General features: G+C 42.9%; 1 protein-coding gene across 9 annotated transcripts in view; it reads right to left on the bottom strand.

Moving 5' to 3' along the window:
- Positions 1–18,184, bottom strand: part of SUPT20H (SPT20 homolog, SAGA complex component) — a 759,353-nt gene that overhangs the window by 574,160 nt on the left and 167,009 nt on the right. For 7 of the 9 annotated variants that reach the window (XM_069640776.1, XM_069640779.1, XM_069640782.1 and 4 more), the window contains one exon: positions 7,456–7,513. In XM_069640776.1, coding sequence (XP_069496877.1) covers positions 7,456–7,513 — 58 coding nt within the window. The remainder of the gene's footprint in view (positions 1–7,455; positions 7,514–18,184) is intronic. The other 2 variants (XM_069640778.1, XM_069640785.1) reach the window with 1 other exon arrangement.

Genomic DNA, 18,184 nt, shown 5'->3' with positions numbered 1-18,184 from the left:
AGTGTCCCGTCCCCCCTCGTCGAGTTTTGGCTGGTGGCAGTGGATACTACTTGTTATATTCCTTAAGAATATTCTCTATGGGATTTTCCCATGTATTTTACTGGCACCACTTTTTGGTGCAATGTTAAAGATACCGCTGGTTTATTTATTTAATATTAATTCACAGGTAGGATCTTTGTGCCAGAACTCGGTTTTAAAATGGCATTTGTGTTCGCCTCTGTAACTCCAAACCAAAGGTCGAGCCCTTTGTTCCACTTTTGGCGGGCTTCTACACAGAAGCCCTCCAAAGTGGTGCCACTCTGTCTGGGTACCACAGGGCATGTGGGAGGGGGTTTAGGCACCTTGGACTAAGTTGCCTTGCCAACCCAAGACGCACTCTTGCGTGATTGGCCCAAGTGGTGAGCCACCCCGCTCACCACTTAGCATGTTTGATTGACAGCTAGGCTGAATGAATGGGGATTTCTTGCATAAAAGCAGGGCTTTTGGGACTGGAACTTCAGAAGTCGCCACAGGACCTGAAAATCCGAAGAGGGAGAAGCTGAGCCGACCTGCTACGACACCACCGGTGGAGCCCTGCTGAACCGACTCACCACCTCCCAACGACAGAGAAGATCTCCCTGCTGGAGAGTCTTCTTCCCTTGACTGGTGGGAACAACCAGATTACCTTCTTTTTCGCTTCCAAGACGTCCAAGTGGTCGAATTGCCTGTGCCAAGCACCCCGGCAACCGGATAGCCACTTACCCTTGGACCGCTCCTTTTAATTGAGAACTCCGTGGCTGGTTTCTTCCCTGGCAGTGCAACGACCTTCTGCTTTCCTCCATGACGAGATCCTCTCTTCCCCCGGACGAAGCACCGACTTACACCCGCTGCCAGGATCAACTGCCCCCGCTGGAGTGTTCTCAACATTTTAAGGTACCGTGTCCGCAAGGCCTCCCTTTCTATAGATTGCTACAAGGTGACAGTAACTCCTTAACCTTCTGGACTGGGCTGGCCGCCTGACCATCTAACTGGTCCCTTTCTGTTGTCCAACACTTTTCTGAACCTTTGTCAAGACTTCGGTGCACTTTCAACCATGTGACCTTGGACACATTTCTCGCGGATCCTCTTAAAGTGGGTCCGGCTTTCTGAACTTTAAATTCACGGTTTTAACCTGACTTCTTCTCTTACTGTGTTCGTTTTAAAGTGTTGGGACCTGTTCTACCTATGCTTTGCCTTTCTCTCCCTTTTTAACCAAGTTGTTAGAGTGCCATCTTCGTTAAGCGCTCACCGCTGTCTGAAAATAAGTGTTGCTTTACTTAAGACTTGTCTAATAACCGTTCAAGGGAGTGTATATCTTTTAGTGACCGTGTTTTTGAACTGCTTGATATTAGTGCCAGTGCGTTTACTAGATGTGTTTTTAAATAAATAATGATATCTCTTTTACACAAAGCTCTGGTCTGTGTTTGCTTGTTCTACTGTGCTCTCTTGACCTATTGTGTATGGTCTGTATACTGCCTAACTCTTCTTGAGATAAGTCTGACTGCTCGGCCACAGCTACCAGGTAAATCTGGGTGGTGCAGACTGCTACCAATTGGGTTTACTGCCAAACACCTGTAGCCTTAAAACTTTTTCAGTGATCCCAGAGGGAACTGCACAGGTTTCTGTCCAACAGCGGGTGAATTCATTATTCTACATTGACTAACTGTGATTGTATATATGCTTTATATTATTAGTATTGGGTGATATTATTAACTGTTAAGAGTCATCTTTATAGTGTATTCTCTGGCCAATAATATAGTCATTTTGTACTTCCTGTTAAGTAGAATTTTCATTTCTGTGCCAAATATTTGCTAGACTCCAGGTTTTTTTTATATGATTTTTCTCCTGAGTGGAAGCATTTTCCCATTCACTCATTATTTTACTCTGTATATGGGAACCATTGTTCATTACTATTATACTTTATTTTTACGAGTCATGTTTTCCTCCATATTTTGCAAGCCATCTTTAATTCACTTTTGTAGCACACAGCACCTTTTGTGCAGTGCTGCTGGGAGCCCTTTGGGCTTCCCTTTACATTTTATTTTATTTTGCTTGTGGGAACTAATGGTCCCAATGGTAGAGGGATACTTTTTATCCTTGCTACATTGTATATTGTGAAATCAGCACATCCCACCTTATGTGGAGTGTTGAGGGGTCAAATAGTATCCCCTTTCTCACTTTCTCCTTGCTCTAACGCACCTGCACAATCTGATTGACACATTTTCACACCTTGAAACATGTGTATAGACGTGTTATAAATGCCATATCATATCAAGGCCTAATAACATTGTTTGTCTTGTCTTCCCTCTGTACCCTCCCTTTTCTTGTTGCGCCTAGAAACACATGTGTACAGGCACATTATAAATAACTTATCATATCACTGCTCCTGTAACATTTCTGTTACAGTGGCAAGCATACCTGAATGGCTGGTGGCAGTGGGTGTGTTCCATCACCTTATGTGATCTTTACCCGCAGGCTGTGTTCACAGCCCCGGTAATACACAGAAGGATCATCGTCGACTCAAATTTTTCACCATTTCTGGTGGGCTTGTCGTACTTCTGCCATGTTTGGTGAGGGGGGTCCTGGTTTCACTTTGGTGGGAATCCCACTGGAAGCCCGCCAATGCTCCAGAGTGTCTGTGAAGACAGGAAACTAGGGAGGAGTCTGTAACTCTGCAGCCCTTTGTCTTCTGGCATGCCTGCCTGGAACCAGTTCCAACTGGGAGGCTGGCTGTCCTGCAAGAATAGCCACCCCACAAAGTTTGAATGTAGCATGAGTGCTGATTGGCTGGGTTCCCGGATAAATGACCTGGATCTGGAAGCTGAAGACAAGTCGACCACTGGAACAGAAGACGAAGATGACCAGAGCCACCTGCAGCCCCTTCCAGTAACCAGTGAAGCCTGCTTAAGTGACCGCTGCTGCCCTTACCCCGTTTTCGAATCAACAGGGAAGCTCCAAAGAGGACTTCCTCCCATGGACTTGTGGGCATAATCAGTCTTAAGACAACCTGCAATTTGAGCCATCATAAGACGTGTTGCAACCGTCCTGAGCTGCAAACCGCCAATACCCTGGGACCTGTGACCATCCTGTGGTGCATAATCTTTCGAAGAATTAATCTTCCAGAAACTTTGGCGGACTCCTGCTGGACCTCCAGAAGTAAGATTCCACTCCTCAATGTCCGCTCATCAGAGTGCAGGACCGATCGGACAAGAACCTTTCTTCACTGGTGTCTCTGAAAAGGCGCCAAATCCACAGATTTGCATTGTAGCATGAAGAATCCTTTGCTGGGAGTACCCTCTCTCGACTGCTGCTCCGAAATCCCATACAGAGTAAGACTTACCAAAAGTCATTCTGTCGCTCCTGTGTGGCTAGCAGGGTAATCAGTGTTTGGGAGTTCGCCCATACACGTTTGCCCAGGCCCAATGCTGGAACACATGCAGGGAGCCTTCTACGAATTCCCTGCACCCTGTTACCCACAACAACTGTTACTTAACTGCTCCAGAAGATTTCCACAAGAACTCTTGCCTTTTCTACAGATTGTGCCTGCCTTTTTGACCCTCCATTCTGACCCTGAAAGAACTAGATAGGGAAGGACTCTTGAAGCGTAGGCTCTGTGAAAAGATTGTTTAGTAACTTACCTTGTGTTGGTGTTGTTTCTGTCATAAGGATCTGAAACAAAGTAACAAATGTATTACATACCTGTGAATTATGTCACTATTCTAAAAAGTAACTAACAAGTAGTGTATTCACTTGCTACTGTTGGTAGTGTAACTGTATTATTACTGGAACAATTGAAACATAATTAATTGCAACTGCTGCCAATTACTTACTTGCTAATGTTGATAGTATAACTATATTATTCCTGAAACACTACTTTCCTTTGAATTACAAACTGTCATTCTGAAAAGTATTAAATGGTTATAACCTACCTCTGAATGGTTTCCACTATTCTAACAATCTCTGTAAAAGGTGTGCCTGCTTTTGTTGGTCTTGTACCTCCATGTTATTCCGGACACTGAATAACGCCCAATGTTTACTATACCAGGGCTCCGTTATGCATCTGTATTGGTGTATACCTCTGTAAAGCGCTCCGTTGCCTCTCAAAGCTAGGTCCGCGCTCAATAAATACCATAATAAGAATACAAATAATAATAATTTTACTTACTTAGAATTGCGTACTGCCATTCCATAAGTCTTTTACATTGTGGTTTACTTGCAAGAAGTATTGTATTGGTTGTATATTGTGTTTCCTTATTATGATAGTACTTACCTTACTAAAGAATTTCCTTTACCTGTGCATATATGTAATAAACCATTATTTTCACATAACTGTCTAAGTGTTTAGTTGGACCGTATGTATGATACAAATTCCTTGTACCTGCCTACAGCCCCCTCTCTCCCTCCTATGATAAGTCTGGCTGCTCTGCCACTACCTTGAGTGGTACAAACTTACACTACTAGTTGGAGCTATGTATAGCCAAGTAGAATAGTTTTACAAAGTCCTTTGGGTGGACTCATTGTGGACTCCGGACCCCACTCAACTCTCCTGAGACTACACCTTGACCACTATCCATGCGACCTTGATTGGTTTGGCTAAGCTCCCAGAGTTTCCCCTGTTCACTATAACTAGGGTGAACTCCTAAACTCTGTCCACCAGGCCAGACTTTAGAAATCCATCTTAACAATTCCTAATACAGTGTGTTTCTTGTCACAGTATTGTGGATGGGATTGTAATGTTATCAAGCACCCCATGCAGAGTGTGTGGGAGTACGAGGCTGGAACAGGACAAGCTGTATTCCCTGCTTTATTGTACAGATGATGGTCAATAGGTCTTACCTTATGAAACATGAGTAATCATGACCCTCTTCCTCTGTGTGTTGGTATTCATTTGAACTGTCCTGCCCAAAACTCTGTCCACAATATTCTTTATTGTTAAATTGCTTGAAATGTTGCATATTACTAAGACACCCGCCCTTGAAATGCTCTAAAAACGTAAAACAAAACTAATCCAAAAGAAAAAAACATATTTGCATTTGTGATAATCTTTCCGCTACCAACTCCAAAGTGGTCATTAGAAAAAGACAAAGGAGACATAGATGTAACTAGAATCGATTTAAAAATTCTGTAGTGATTAAGTTGCAGACCAAGAATATAATGATAGATCTCTATTATTGGTAGCAGATTGAAGCCTGGCTCTGTAATGAAAGGTGTAAGGGCACACACCATAGAGTATGCATTCCCAGCTATGCGATAAACCTAGCAGATGCAGATTACATTTTAATTTCACAGAAAATAATTTTGACTGAGGAATAGGGAGAACCTGATGATGAAATGTAATGTCCAACCAACATAAGTGAATAATCGTCTAATACAATTCTTCAAATATATTATTTGTCTTTAGTGCCTATTTTGGCCCATTTACCATCTCAATGCTAGGTTGATGATTAACATTTCCATGTGGAAATATTTTATTTGTGAAATTGGTTGAAACTAGTCAACTGTACACAAAACACTTTAAAACACATACTTAAAATGAATTAATACAATATCTAACATTGATACAATATAAAATCACATTTCCAATTTAATATACATGCAAATGCAAATACATAGTTATGTGACAATCCCTTTCATTTCATTATACAGTCTTACATAATTTATTTCACTTAATATCACTGCAATTTTTTAATATACATACAAATGCAAATACATATTATGACAATTCCTTTCATTATATAGTCTTACATAATTTACTTCACTTAATATCAAGGCAACCACTAAAAACAAAAAAAATATGTATGTATCATTTCATAGTGCAGAATACAGAGTGCAAATGAGCAGACCGTTCACCCCAATTAAATATTAAGGAGGATTTCACTATACACCAGCCAAAAAAAAGCAACTTTAATGCTGCTATTGTTAAAAGTGTTTCCTCTCCACTAATCAGCCACGGAAATAGCATATCATTGTTCACACAATACATGTTCCAAACAAACCTATTTATTAAATCCTGTCTTTGCACGTCAAGTGCTTCACATTCAACCAAAATGTGCTCCCGAGTCTGCAGAGCCTTAGTGGACCAACACAGTTTGCAGATTCCTATCAACTCTACCTCTTCACTTCCCCTTACAGTTCTTACTTTCTTAATCTCACCAGTTAATAACAGGTTTAAACGTAATCTGAGAAATTCCTCTCGCCAATATGGGTTGGGAAATCTTATCAGATACAGGGGAGCATATCCCAGGATCTTTGGGATATTCGGAACGGGTTTGTATAATTTGTTTGTGACAATTTTATCTTCTGAATTACACCAGTCGAACTCTCTCAACTTAGATTTAGCCTTGCCAGGGTTAGAGACCAGCAATTCCCTACTCATGTTAAATACTCCAAGGATGTGCTCAGCCCCTCTCCCAAAAGCTACCAGCAGGGCACACCTACCCCTTTCTAGAGCGACACTCAGATCATTATACAGGCTATTTAATGGAGGATTAAGTATAAGTCTGCATTGGATCAGCGCTTTCCACTTAGACGTGTAAGCCAACAAAGTCAACCCCAATTCTAGGTCGAAGTGCAGCAATTGGCAGGCAATTTGGCAATGTCATTTCCTTCCTCCAATTGATGATACCCTCAATTATTTCCCAGTTAGGTTCCCAAAATACATGCGCTGTTTCCGTCCCATACATAAGAGCTGGGAGCACCTTCATTATATAGAATTTCACAACTGGCGCAAGTGAGAATTTGCAGTATTTCACCCGAATTATCTTTATGTGAGCATCCAATTGTTCTGCTTTGGTTCCAAGACTCCCCAGAACCACTCGCTTATTTGGGGCAGAATCTAACACAAACCCCAAATAAACGAGACTCGTCTTTGGGGTCAAAGTTTCGCTACACATTGACCACGAAAAACCAAAGTTTTTTGGTGCTTTTGCAGAATATTTGCTTTGGCACAGTTAACAACAAGCTCATTTAAGCTCATTCCACTCCCAATTGCGTAGAATCCAATAGAATAACATCATCTGCAAAAGTTAGATGAGAAACCCGCAATTTGCCCAGTTTAGGAGCTACAAAACTGGCGTTGCGTAACCATTCCCCCAAATCGGGCAGATATAAATTGTACAGACACAGCCAGTATGCAACCCTGTCTCAGCCCCCCGAGTGATAAAAATTCCCACAACAAAGCCCCTGACTGTTCAACCTCACCTGGCTCACCGTATCACTCTGCATGTAGAATTTCATTAACTTAATGTGTGGGTATTTTTTAACATCAAAATACATATTTTTCTAGAGCGTAACACTAAGTCCATACCCCACTATTGCATAATTTGGGCCTAGACTGCAAAATTATTTTAGGAGTTCTGAGCTTAAAAATGCTTATGAATTTCTAAAAATGTACTTCATGAACACCACCATACATACCACCATGTACATAAATGGAACTTGCCTGTGTCCATTTGTGATTGTCGCTTGTTATAGAGTGCACATCTGAGATCAAAGTCTGCAAAGGAAAAATAACTGAAGCTAGTCAACCTGTTTTTAGATGCAGTTGGTTATAAAATTCAGTTTGTAGCAGAATAGCTTAGAACAAGCCCATTAAATGCTGTATCTATTTTTGCATCTTAAATCCCCCCTCATTCACAACATACAAGGACCACCAACACAAGCACTGTTAGAAAGCGTACAGAAGGTAGATATGCATTTTACCCTCATGATCTTTCCTGCTATGCATCCCTTTATTTTGTTCATTTATAATATGAATACTGCAATACTATCGCTTTCCAGCGCACCCCTGCAGTGCCTCACTTTCAGTCCCAACAAAAGCACTATCCAACAGGATGGCATCTCCCCTGGACTGGAGTTATGAAGATGCAACTGTATTACTGCAGCCAGAAGAGCCTCAGGATCAAGTTCAGAGGCTGCTATGAAGTTGGTGTAATCATATACCACCTTATAGATATTACCATATTATTGATAACCATAATGCTTCCAGCCATGTCCATTCCTAATTTGTGGGAAGATTTCAAGACTACATGCTATATTCCTTACCTGTTGCTATACAGTAATAGATATGGTTTCACCTTAAACGACTAAACCAACCCAACAAGAAAAAGCTGTGGCATCTTGGTGAAACTGGCCATATGTGGGCATATATGGCCATGTGGTCGACTACCTAGCTATTCCTTCCTGAAGCAGTGGTTGGAGAAACGTACATGATATATTACAAGCGTTAAAATGGATTTCCCATTTGGGAGGTCACTGTATTCATGGTGAACAGAGAAGACACTGAAAGGTTAGCCAAAACCCAATCAAAGTAAGGGAGGCGAGCAGTCAAGCCTTAGTCTCAGGAAAAGTGAGAGAGTGGCCTAGGACTACAATGAGTCTGCACAAAGCCACATCCACAATACAAGTTAGACATTAAGTATATCAAAATTCAATTATTAGGCCTTTAGTTACACACTAAGCAGATTAAAATCACAGGTTACAATTGTCACACAAAACCTTATATAACATATACACACATTCGCCATTAGGAGAATAGAATCAACTACCAGTGCAATATGAGTGAGTAGTCAGATGAAAGTACAAAACAGGCAGTCAGTCTCTCTCTCTCTCTCTCTCTCTCTCTCTCTCTCTCTCTTTTCCCCTCCCCTCCCTGCACCCCCCTCCCACCGTCCCCTAGCATCAGTCCACACCACTGATGTCAGAATGTCTGCTTCTGGGGAGGATGTGAAACCAGTAGTTGACCCTGACAAACTGGCTGTTTGAATGGTGCAGATCCTTACCATTGGTGGGCTTGGACTTACTTCCAGCTCGGCTTTTGGATAAGAGGTGATCTCATGCAGCCATTCTTCAGATCTACATTGGAGCCAAGAATCCTTTGAAGAAGACCACTGTGCTCTAGCACCTTGAAGAGTCTTGTGTGCTTGATGGAATTACCAATCGTGATCTCAGACCCAAATAACCGGACAGACTCAAAGAATATGGCAAAGTACTACTTGATCATCAGCTCAAATAAAGTGGGTCAATCCTGCGAACAACAAACTGTAGTCCACACACACACACACACTTCAATTTTGATTATACAAAGGCTATATACCTCAATGTACGTCAGGTATGACATCATCCTTCGTGGCAAACTATAAAACGTATTGAAGGGAGGGATTAAATAAGGGAACATATGTACCTATAAAACATATAAGTATTAGTAATATCACTGCATGCCCCTTATCTAGTAGGCACGCCTTGAACCACATCTAAATACGTAAATACAGATTATGGCAGAATAACAGCAGCGGGTTGGCCTGTGCAACATTGTATAGCATGTTGCTACATAGACCATCTGATTGGTTGGTATTCTCTCCCAACCTTGGACATTCGGCTCATTAGCAGCACGTAAGTAAAATGAAACTCTGGGCAGAGAGCAACGTCAGACTACTACCACTTGCCCAATGAGTCCATCATCTCTCATTGGTCAGGCCCTAAGGCAATGCTTCTCCTTTGTAGTCGATCATGCAGCCTGTTCACCGTTATGGAACTTTCAAGGGAGTGCACATACACATTATCTTTGTCTAGAGTTTAATGAATAGCTCTCATTTTCAACTTCTGAATCACGTGCAAGGAGACCACGATTTTGTCCATTTTTATCTTTTATTTACTATTTAATTCAATTAAGCTGGGTGTCATTACTTCTCTTACCCTCTGGAAACTGGATCACTCCACCTTGCATATGTTTTCGCATCCTTGAATGTCCAATGCTTGGCCCTTGCAGATGTTTTCTTCTTTGCTTAATCTAAGAGAAATAGGTCTTACATACATGGCTTATCCTCTTGACTCCTTTTGTGCCTTGCAATTATTCCTTGATGTGGCATCCTTGATCCCAGGCCAAAATACTCTTCTTTGCTCCTCACACAAAGCTATTTTTCCAGCATCCACTGCCTCTGCAGCAGCGGTCTGTCTCTGAAGTAGCTTGCTTGGTTTCAACACGAGTCCAGCGTCCATCTTTTTCTCATGCCTGCTTCAGCCACGTTATCTTTTCTTCTGCAGCAAGCCTCTATGTGTCTCATCTACTTTGTGTTCCTGCATATGTACATTCACTTCGTCTCTACTCACTCATTTCTTTGGTGCACATGATTCCTTCATATTTCATTACATATTCCACTTGTTACTTCAGTTACAGCTTCATTCTTTAAGTATTTGCATATCGTTTCAGTGCGTCTTCCCTTCATGACGTCATTCTGCCCTCGTCCAATTTCACTTATAGCTCTTCGATGTCCAATAGTGTGTGCAGACATCCTTCCACCCTTTCAGTGCGAGGGCACATTCGATACGGTTGCCAAGTGCATATCGTCGCTCAAACACTCAATGCGGTATTGCAACAATACCTGGTGTCCCACATAGGGCTCTTCTCCTACAGTCCACTATGATGGAGGGGGCGGGAGCTAAGGATGACATGTCCATCTTCTCCTCTACACTTCCCCCTCTGGTCGAGTCCTCAACCACCTTCTCCTCTTCAATCTTCTTCATCTTCTCCATTGTCTCTTCATACTTTGGTTTCTTTGGAATCCATACCTTTGTCACCCCCCTCAGGTCACCTGCATTCTTCATATGCTCATCCACACTCCAGGTCATGTGTCAGCATTCTCCTGTCGGTTGACAGAATACCAAACGTCCAATATAGTTCTTATGATCCTTTGGGTAATAAAACCTCATCCCTGGGTGTGCCAGCAAAATCTTTTCTGTTCTCACGGGTGGTGTCTTCAGTCTCTGGTGTATGGTACCCATTCACATCGATCATTAGCTTCATCCCAATAGCTTTCTTAGCGGTCTTCTTGCATTGTCCTATAATTATACTTATGAGATAGAATCCTAGCAATACCAACACTAGTATTGCTCTAACATTTGTCAGTCAAGTTGGAATCCACGAAAACAGACGAGAACCAGACATCGTCTTCGGTCCTATCAACTTCATTCTCCATCTTTGTGTGCAGGGTTGTCAACATAGTTATTGCTTCTGTCAAGGTTCCATTTTGAATGTACAGCAAGAAGGCCCGATCTTGGGACACACACCTCCTTCTATTGCTATAATTAAGTCTAGGACATACCTGTTCTGGAGGGTTATACGTCAGATTTCCCTCAGTAGTTCTTTGATTGTATTAAATCCTTTTATTGTCTTGTTCATCATTGTAGCAGTTCCCACCTAGTGAGCTGCAACAACTTGACATTCCCTGCAGTCTGGAGTCTTGGCATAAATATAGATGAAAAGATCACTGCCGTCTTACTAAATGTATGCTCCGCTGGACTATCGTCATAGGCTGCTATTGATTTTGCTGGGAAATAGTTCTCCCTCTTCCGCCGACAGAGGTTGAGCAGCCTCTTCTTTCTCTAGTGTTCATTCATTTTTGGGAACTCTTCAATATGGAGGTCACTTTGGGGAATCACTAATACAGGAACATGTATGACCACAATGGAACATATTACTCTCCAATTTTCAGGCAGCTGCATATAAGCTTGGGTTCCACAGGCCCAGTAGCGATCCATCAGCAAGACAGTTCCTCCATTCATTCCTGGTAGTTCGAGTATCTGCTTGCAGCCTTTATTTTCTTCAACTAGAAACAGGCCTTTGTTCCTGAAACATGTTGCATTCTTTATTGGTATTCTGGACACTGATCCTGCTTCATTATCAACCCATGTTAGTAGCTTAGAATACCTGGTACATGACTTTAGGAATATATCATTTACTATTTGAACTATGCTTACGGATTCATTCTTCAATAAGTGTGCAGTACAAGATAACCTTACTTCTTCCCATCCTATACTAGTGGCATCTCATCCATATACCAATAGCTGAGGTCTCTCCCAGCATCCTGGTACTCCTGATTTTTCCATTAAATCTGAACATTCCAGTCTTCATTTCAACAACCTTTACTTGTTCTCCAGTCAGTGATGAATATAGAAGCATCTTGCTCGTCCAGCCCATCTCTTTTTCCATCTTTTGTGTTTTCACTTATGCATCTTGATATGGAAATGATCTCCTTGATCGCCCATCTTCCCTCTAATTATCCTCTGTTGTGCACGCTGCTAGATGGCTGAGGCACTTCGCATTGTGTGCAGGTATTTCTTTTGTGGGTGATACAGCGTAAGTTCTCTTCTGCCTATCTAATAAAAGAGTTACTTGCGTACATTGTTCCTTTACAAAATGCGGTCCATTGTCAGACCGCAGGACTTCGCACACACCCCATCTTGGAAACATCTCACGCCCGAGGAACTTGGCAGTGCATGTGGCATCGAGGTTTGTATATAGACCTGCCTCAATTCATCTAGAATAGGGACATACCACTACCAGCATGTACCTATAACAGTTGCATGTCTGCAGTCCCGTACTCTGATGAGGGGGTCTGGGCGAGTTGGATCGGATCTCGAATCTCTGGAGTGTCCATGAGGGCGCATCAAAGATTTGGACGGATTCAGCCTTTCCACAATGATGCACTCAAAATGGGCAGTATGTCTCCTAGTATTGGGGTTTGTAGCTCTGGAAACTCACAGGACCTCACGAGATGGCTCAAATCAAAGTTAATCTTGGGGTTGGTTGTTCCCACCAGTCAAAGGGAAGGTGTCGTCCTCTTCAGAGTTTCTCTGTCGCACAAAAACGGGGTCAGGACAGCAGTGGTTGCTTCACGGTGTTGCAAAGATTCTGCAGGAGTTTCTGGTTGTCGGCTTCTTCAGTTAATTCAGCTTCCAGTGGTCGACTTGCTTTTCAATCCAGGAGCATCACCTTTTATATTGTTGAAGCACACACTCCACTGCAATCTCTCTCAGCAATTTACAGAAAGGGCGTTTGGCTGTCCAATCAGGACAGTCAGACCCCCCCGTTGGAGCTGGTTCTAATCTCTGGCAGACAAGGGAGAGGTGGGGGGGAAAACAACAAAGGACAGGTGGGTGGAAAACTCCTCCCCCAGTTCCTGCCAGCCCAGACACTCTGAAGCCTAGGAGGGGACACCAAAGGGTTCCCGCCAAAGGCAAAACACACACACAGGCCTCCCCCTCCTAGAATGGTAGACGGGCTAACAAAGAACAACCAGACTAGTAATGTCAAAAAAAGAAAGGAGGCCCCAAGTTGGTACTTGGGTGACCCTATGGTGCACTACCAGTGCTATGTACATAGCCTGCGGTACAAACATTACACAGTAGTCGGTAGAACACGTCCACTGCCAGCAGCCATAACTAGGAGATGGTCTACGTGACTAAAAAAGTCACAGGAGCCAAGAGAAGGGGGATACTAGGTATCGCTTTGGCACTCCACTTAGGTGGTGTGTGCCAATCTCTCAGACTATGAAGTTTCAGGAGAGACTATCCTTAAGAACTGTAGTTACTCTAGGATAAAGACAAGAATCTCAAAAGAGGACCCAAAGGGTGCCCAGGAACACTGCCGATAAGGAATTGTGTGCTGCAATATTGAAATACAGATGCCTTTAAGAGCTATGGAGAAAAATAGACTCCATAGGATAGATAAAATGCAAATAATAGAGTTCTAAAAGACAGAGCCCAGAAGAATGAACGAGATAAAAGAGGCTCCACTCATTCTGGAGTTCGGAAAAAGGTCCAGAAGTCCAGCAAAAAGTGCTGGGGGTCTCACTAGGAGACGGGGAGGAAATTGATACATCTCCTTAACAGGGAATATCTGGGCTACATGAAAGGATGATGGTAAAAATAGACATATGTCCACCTGGCCGTCACCCTTGAGCGGGCATACCCGATAGATCTGGGTATGTTGGGAAGACCGGCAGCTCGGAGGGGGTTGGTCACACGTGGGGTTAGAGCGAGAGGTCCAGCTATTCAATGAGGGCAAAATCATGGAATGTAAACAGGTCCGAGACAAGCTGTAGGATGATAGAATTAACGGACTATTCTCAAAAGCGAAAGGAAAGTTAAGCTAGGGCCGGATCTCACACAGGTCGAAAGCGTGTGGAATAAGTCTTGGTGTAGAAAAGGCATTATATCCAAACTATACAGGTCATTGCCACTTAGCAATCCCTGGGATGGTCCTAGATTCAAGGCACAGTCGGAAAAAGACCTAGGGCAGACGTTGGCAGAGAAATTATGGAAAAAGCTTTATAACACCTTTCATGAGAACTTGGCCACAAACACGAGGACACCCAATTTTAAGATCTTGCAGAGGTCGCACTACGACACAGTTAGATTATCTGGGATTGCCCGCATAACCAGATCTACTGAGCTGAGGTTCTGAGCTAAAGGAAATCATAGTGGAGGAGTTGGGGAAAAAAGAGCCCCTGATGATACTTTTTGGTATTCTGCCTACAGAATACGGACACTATAGTCTCCCCATGATGCAGTAAGGTCTTCTTAGAGGAGGAGTGGGGGCGGGTGGATTGTGGTCATGAGAAAACGGAAGGCTCCTTCCTTCACAAACATGTAGGATTGGCTTTTGAAGGCGTGGGACATATTTATGATAGAGAAACTCACGTACATGGCATACGCCGATGTAGGGACATTTATGGGAGAATGGTGGGAATTTATTAATAAGCACAGACTGCACCCACGGGCTTATCCACTCACCCCGGGAATGGCCTCCTTTCGAATGCAATGAAAATCTCTTTAACAAGGGATCAGGGTGGTAAATGAGTTGATGAATAAGGGGAAAAGGGAAAAGAAAGACATTAGGAAAAGGGAAAAAGAGCAGCAATGGCTTGACGGAGGTGGGGACCAGTCTCACCCACTCCCCATGACCCCCCCACCCATCCCCCGACTCATAGGACAGGTGTCAGACTAATCTGTCAGGGAAACAGTGAATCAGGAATTCATGGTAGCAATGGGAGGTAAGCGGGGACACATGAGAGGACCACATCCGAAAGGCACCCACAGCCCCCCTTTTTTCGTCTTGCTCAATGCATCCTTAAATCCTCTCTTGGACACACACCCCTTCCCTGATTTTAAGCAATTTTAATTAAGGCTTCCGGTTTTATGGTATGTATTTTTCCGCCATTTCTGCCTATTTATCCACATTTATTTTTGTCATAAAAAGATAATTCGCAACCAGTATTTTTCTGCATTTATTCTAATACAAAAATGCATTTACTAAAGCACACATCCAACCATTTAGGAAAGAAATTCTAGCTCCATGTTTTCAATAACAACAAATGATTGCTCCTGTGACTGTTACTGCCTTAAGATATATGCTGTCAGCAATTTAAAGAACTTTAATGCTAGTTTTATACAACTTTTACACTCTCAATGCTGCCAATCTGAAATGCAACTGGCCTGTGATGCATGAGTGACATCATAGAGAACCAGACAGAAAACCATGTTTTCTGTTTTGTTTCAATTTTTCCCATTTTTATAAATAAATACAGTCAGAAAGCAGATTGATTTCCGTCTGCATTTATGTGTAAAAATCAATAAAAACAGAAAACTGTAAGCCTTGATTATAATGTCAAGAGCATTCCGCTTGTACCTAGGGGATAACATGGAATAGGCATTGAGCCAGAAGGGAATATCCGAGGGGAAATATCTGGGCTCTGCGAGTCTACCTTATTGAAGATGGGGCTACAATATGATGTAGGCAAATCGGATGAGGATTGAGCAGGGTCACTATTTGTGAGATCTGGGTTTGTTCATATCGAAATTGCAGTGAATGCCGAGCATGACCCAGAAGTGATGTAAACATCAATGGGAAACTCTGAGGAGGTAGGTGGGTGGAATCCAATCCCCTGCATAGGGATCCAAGAGAGTTTTGTGGGACGCAACATCCCAAGTAGACCCATGGGGGCTGGAAAGCTTGAAGGTTAGATTTATGTAATCACATTTGAAGAGCAGGAAGAAGTATTGGACTAAAGAAATATGTACATCATTCTGTTTTGGGTTGAGGTTTTGTTACATTATTGTGTATCTGTTTGAAACCATATTTCCCTTTCAGTTTAAGCCAACCCAGGAGCCTTCCCTGCTCAGTGTTTACAATCTCGGGTCCGCGTCAGTTAGCCGATTATGAATGAGCCACCCCTGGTTGTTAGGGTAGACTTTTTGAAGGTTCTGCTGACTTTTTTTTATTTATTTATTTAGGGACCATAAACCTTTTGCACCCTCCCCTCTTTGGTTTCCAGGATCTTTAACTTCGTTATGTGGTCTGATGGACTTCCGACTGAAGTGACCCAGCCACTGAAACCAGTGGCCGAAGTGTACGAAAACAAGAAGTGGAACTATATATTCCCTGTTGGCCTGCCCCAGCTCCCCACAATCCCCATCGCCACACCCCGTCCCACGCGCAATCCAAACCCCAAACAAACACACTTGCTGTTTAAGGGAATGTTTAGTGCAGTGAAGTGTAGGATTTAACTTCTTCCTACACCTTTATTTTAAAACTAAACCATTCTGGAACGGTTTCTTTTAAAAAAAAGTATAGGAACAGTAAAACATTTTTTTTTTTAAATTAGAGGAGCACCACTCCCAACCGCCCACTTCTACCACTTCCTGCAAACCTTTTTAGTATATAGTTCTATGGAACCCATAACACTTGTAGGACAAGGGTCTTTTAAGTAACCCCTGTTGGCCAGCGGATAATTACATCACTCTACATTGGTTTAGGGAGTAAGATGGTGGCATCTGTAATTTAGTTTTATCCAGGGTGCAGCTGATTTTCAGCATTAGTAACCCAATATATATATTTTGGATAGCTAATGGGGTACTGATGTACTTTTCTTTAAGTGCTGCTTCCAAAGATTTACTTTCTTTGGCCTTCCTTTGTTTGGGAAAACCATGAGGCAGGCCTACCTAAAATGGCTGTTTACAAAAGGGCTCACTTGAGCCTAGCATTGCAACCTCTAGATTGGTGTGGGCTGGTTTGGACCAGTTCCTGGCCTCTGACATGGTCCTTAACCCTCCTGCGGGTGTTTGGTGGATTTCGGGGAAAACTGATTGCCTGGGCACAAAAGGCTTCGTTTAAAGCCCAATTGTGCAATTGGAGTGCTGGCTTAGGCCAGCCCCTGTGCGTATGAGATATCTAGGGGAGACCCTGGTCCACCATTAGATTGTTAACATAGCTGAGATTGCAGCAGGTTGACTTACCAGCTGAAGCACTTTTGACACAAAAACAGTTGCTGCATTTTTAGAACCAGATCTGGACATACTGGCTGTACCGTGTGTCCTAGGCTTTGCTCTGGTGTGGATTTTCAGCTAGTGAACATCCTTCCTGGGCTATTCTTATTCTCCCCTGAAACTCCTCATCGGCTAGGTCAGGCTACCTGTGCCCGTTCTCTGGCCATTTTACCACCGCTTTCCATTTTTACTGGCTAGGTCATGTACCTTCGTGTTTGAAGCTGCAGGAATCTGGAAGGGTGGTGGCACTCCACTACCGCATCTCAAAGCAGCCAAACTCTCAGGTCAACGCACCCTGGGTGTTGCACTGGGGTGGTCTGGGCAGGAAACCAGGCTAATCCGGTTCAAACTACAATAGAAGGTGCAGGGTTGGGCGAAAGGTGATCCCATGTTTACCAGGGGCCAGGTGTTAAGACTGGAAAAAAGTACATTAGTACCCCACTGGCTACCATACTGATACACTGGGCTACTAATGCGGTAAAACTGTCTGCACTCCTGATTAAGCCAAAACCATATTTCAGCAGCCAACAACCTACTCGTCAATGCAAATGCAGGGTGTTGGGGAGAATTCTCAGAAATGTGCTAATTTCATTCTACGTTAGAGACCCCCAGCTCTTTTTGCTGGACTTTAGCACTTTTCATTTCTATCCTGGAGAGTGAGACCCGTTTCCCACGCTCTCATGTATTTTTCATTGATTTGAACACTGTTTCTTTTGACTTTGGAGTCTGACAAATTCCATAGGCATAATCTTTTTACATTGTGTCACACAGCACCTTCAGTGCAGTGGCACAGGGAAGTCTTCCAGATTTCCCAAATGTTTAAATAACTTCCCTTGGTTAAACTACTGTTTCCAAGAACAGTGAAGTGAAATGGACTATACTTACATTTGTAACTTTCTAGACCCAGCACACACTATCTTACATTAGGGTGCTGGAGGGGTTACTTAGTATCCCTTTTGTCTAGTTTCTCATGTAACATTTGTATGTCACCCTTTCTACAATTAATGGCTGGTGGCGGTGGTTTACATTTTCCTACCATTGTGCATTTCTACCGCTGGCTGCA

Source organism: Ambystoma mexicanum, chromosome 7q (assembly GCF_040938575.1).
Source record: "Ambystoma mexicanum isolate Mex_15411 chromosome 7q, UKY_AmexF1_1, whole genome shotgun sequence".
Taxonomy (NCBI): domain Eukaryota; kingdom Metazoa; phylum Chordata; class Amphibia; order Caudata; family Ambystomatidae; genus Ambystoma; species Ambystoma mexicanum.
Note: the sequence above shows the minus strand (reverse complement) of the source record. Positions and strands in the feature narration are given on the sequence as shown.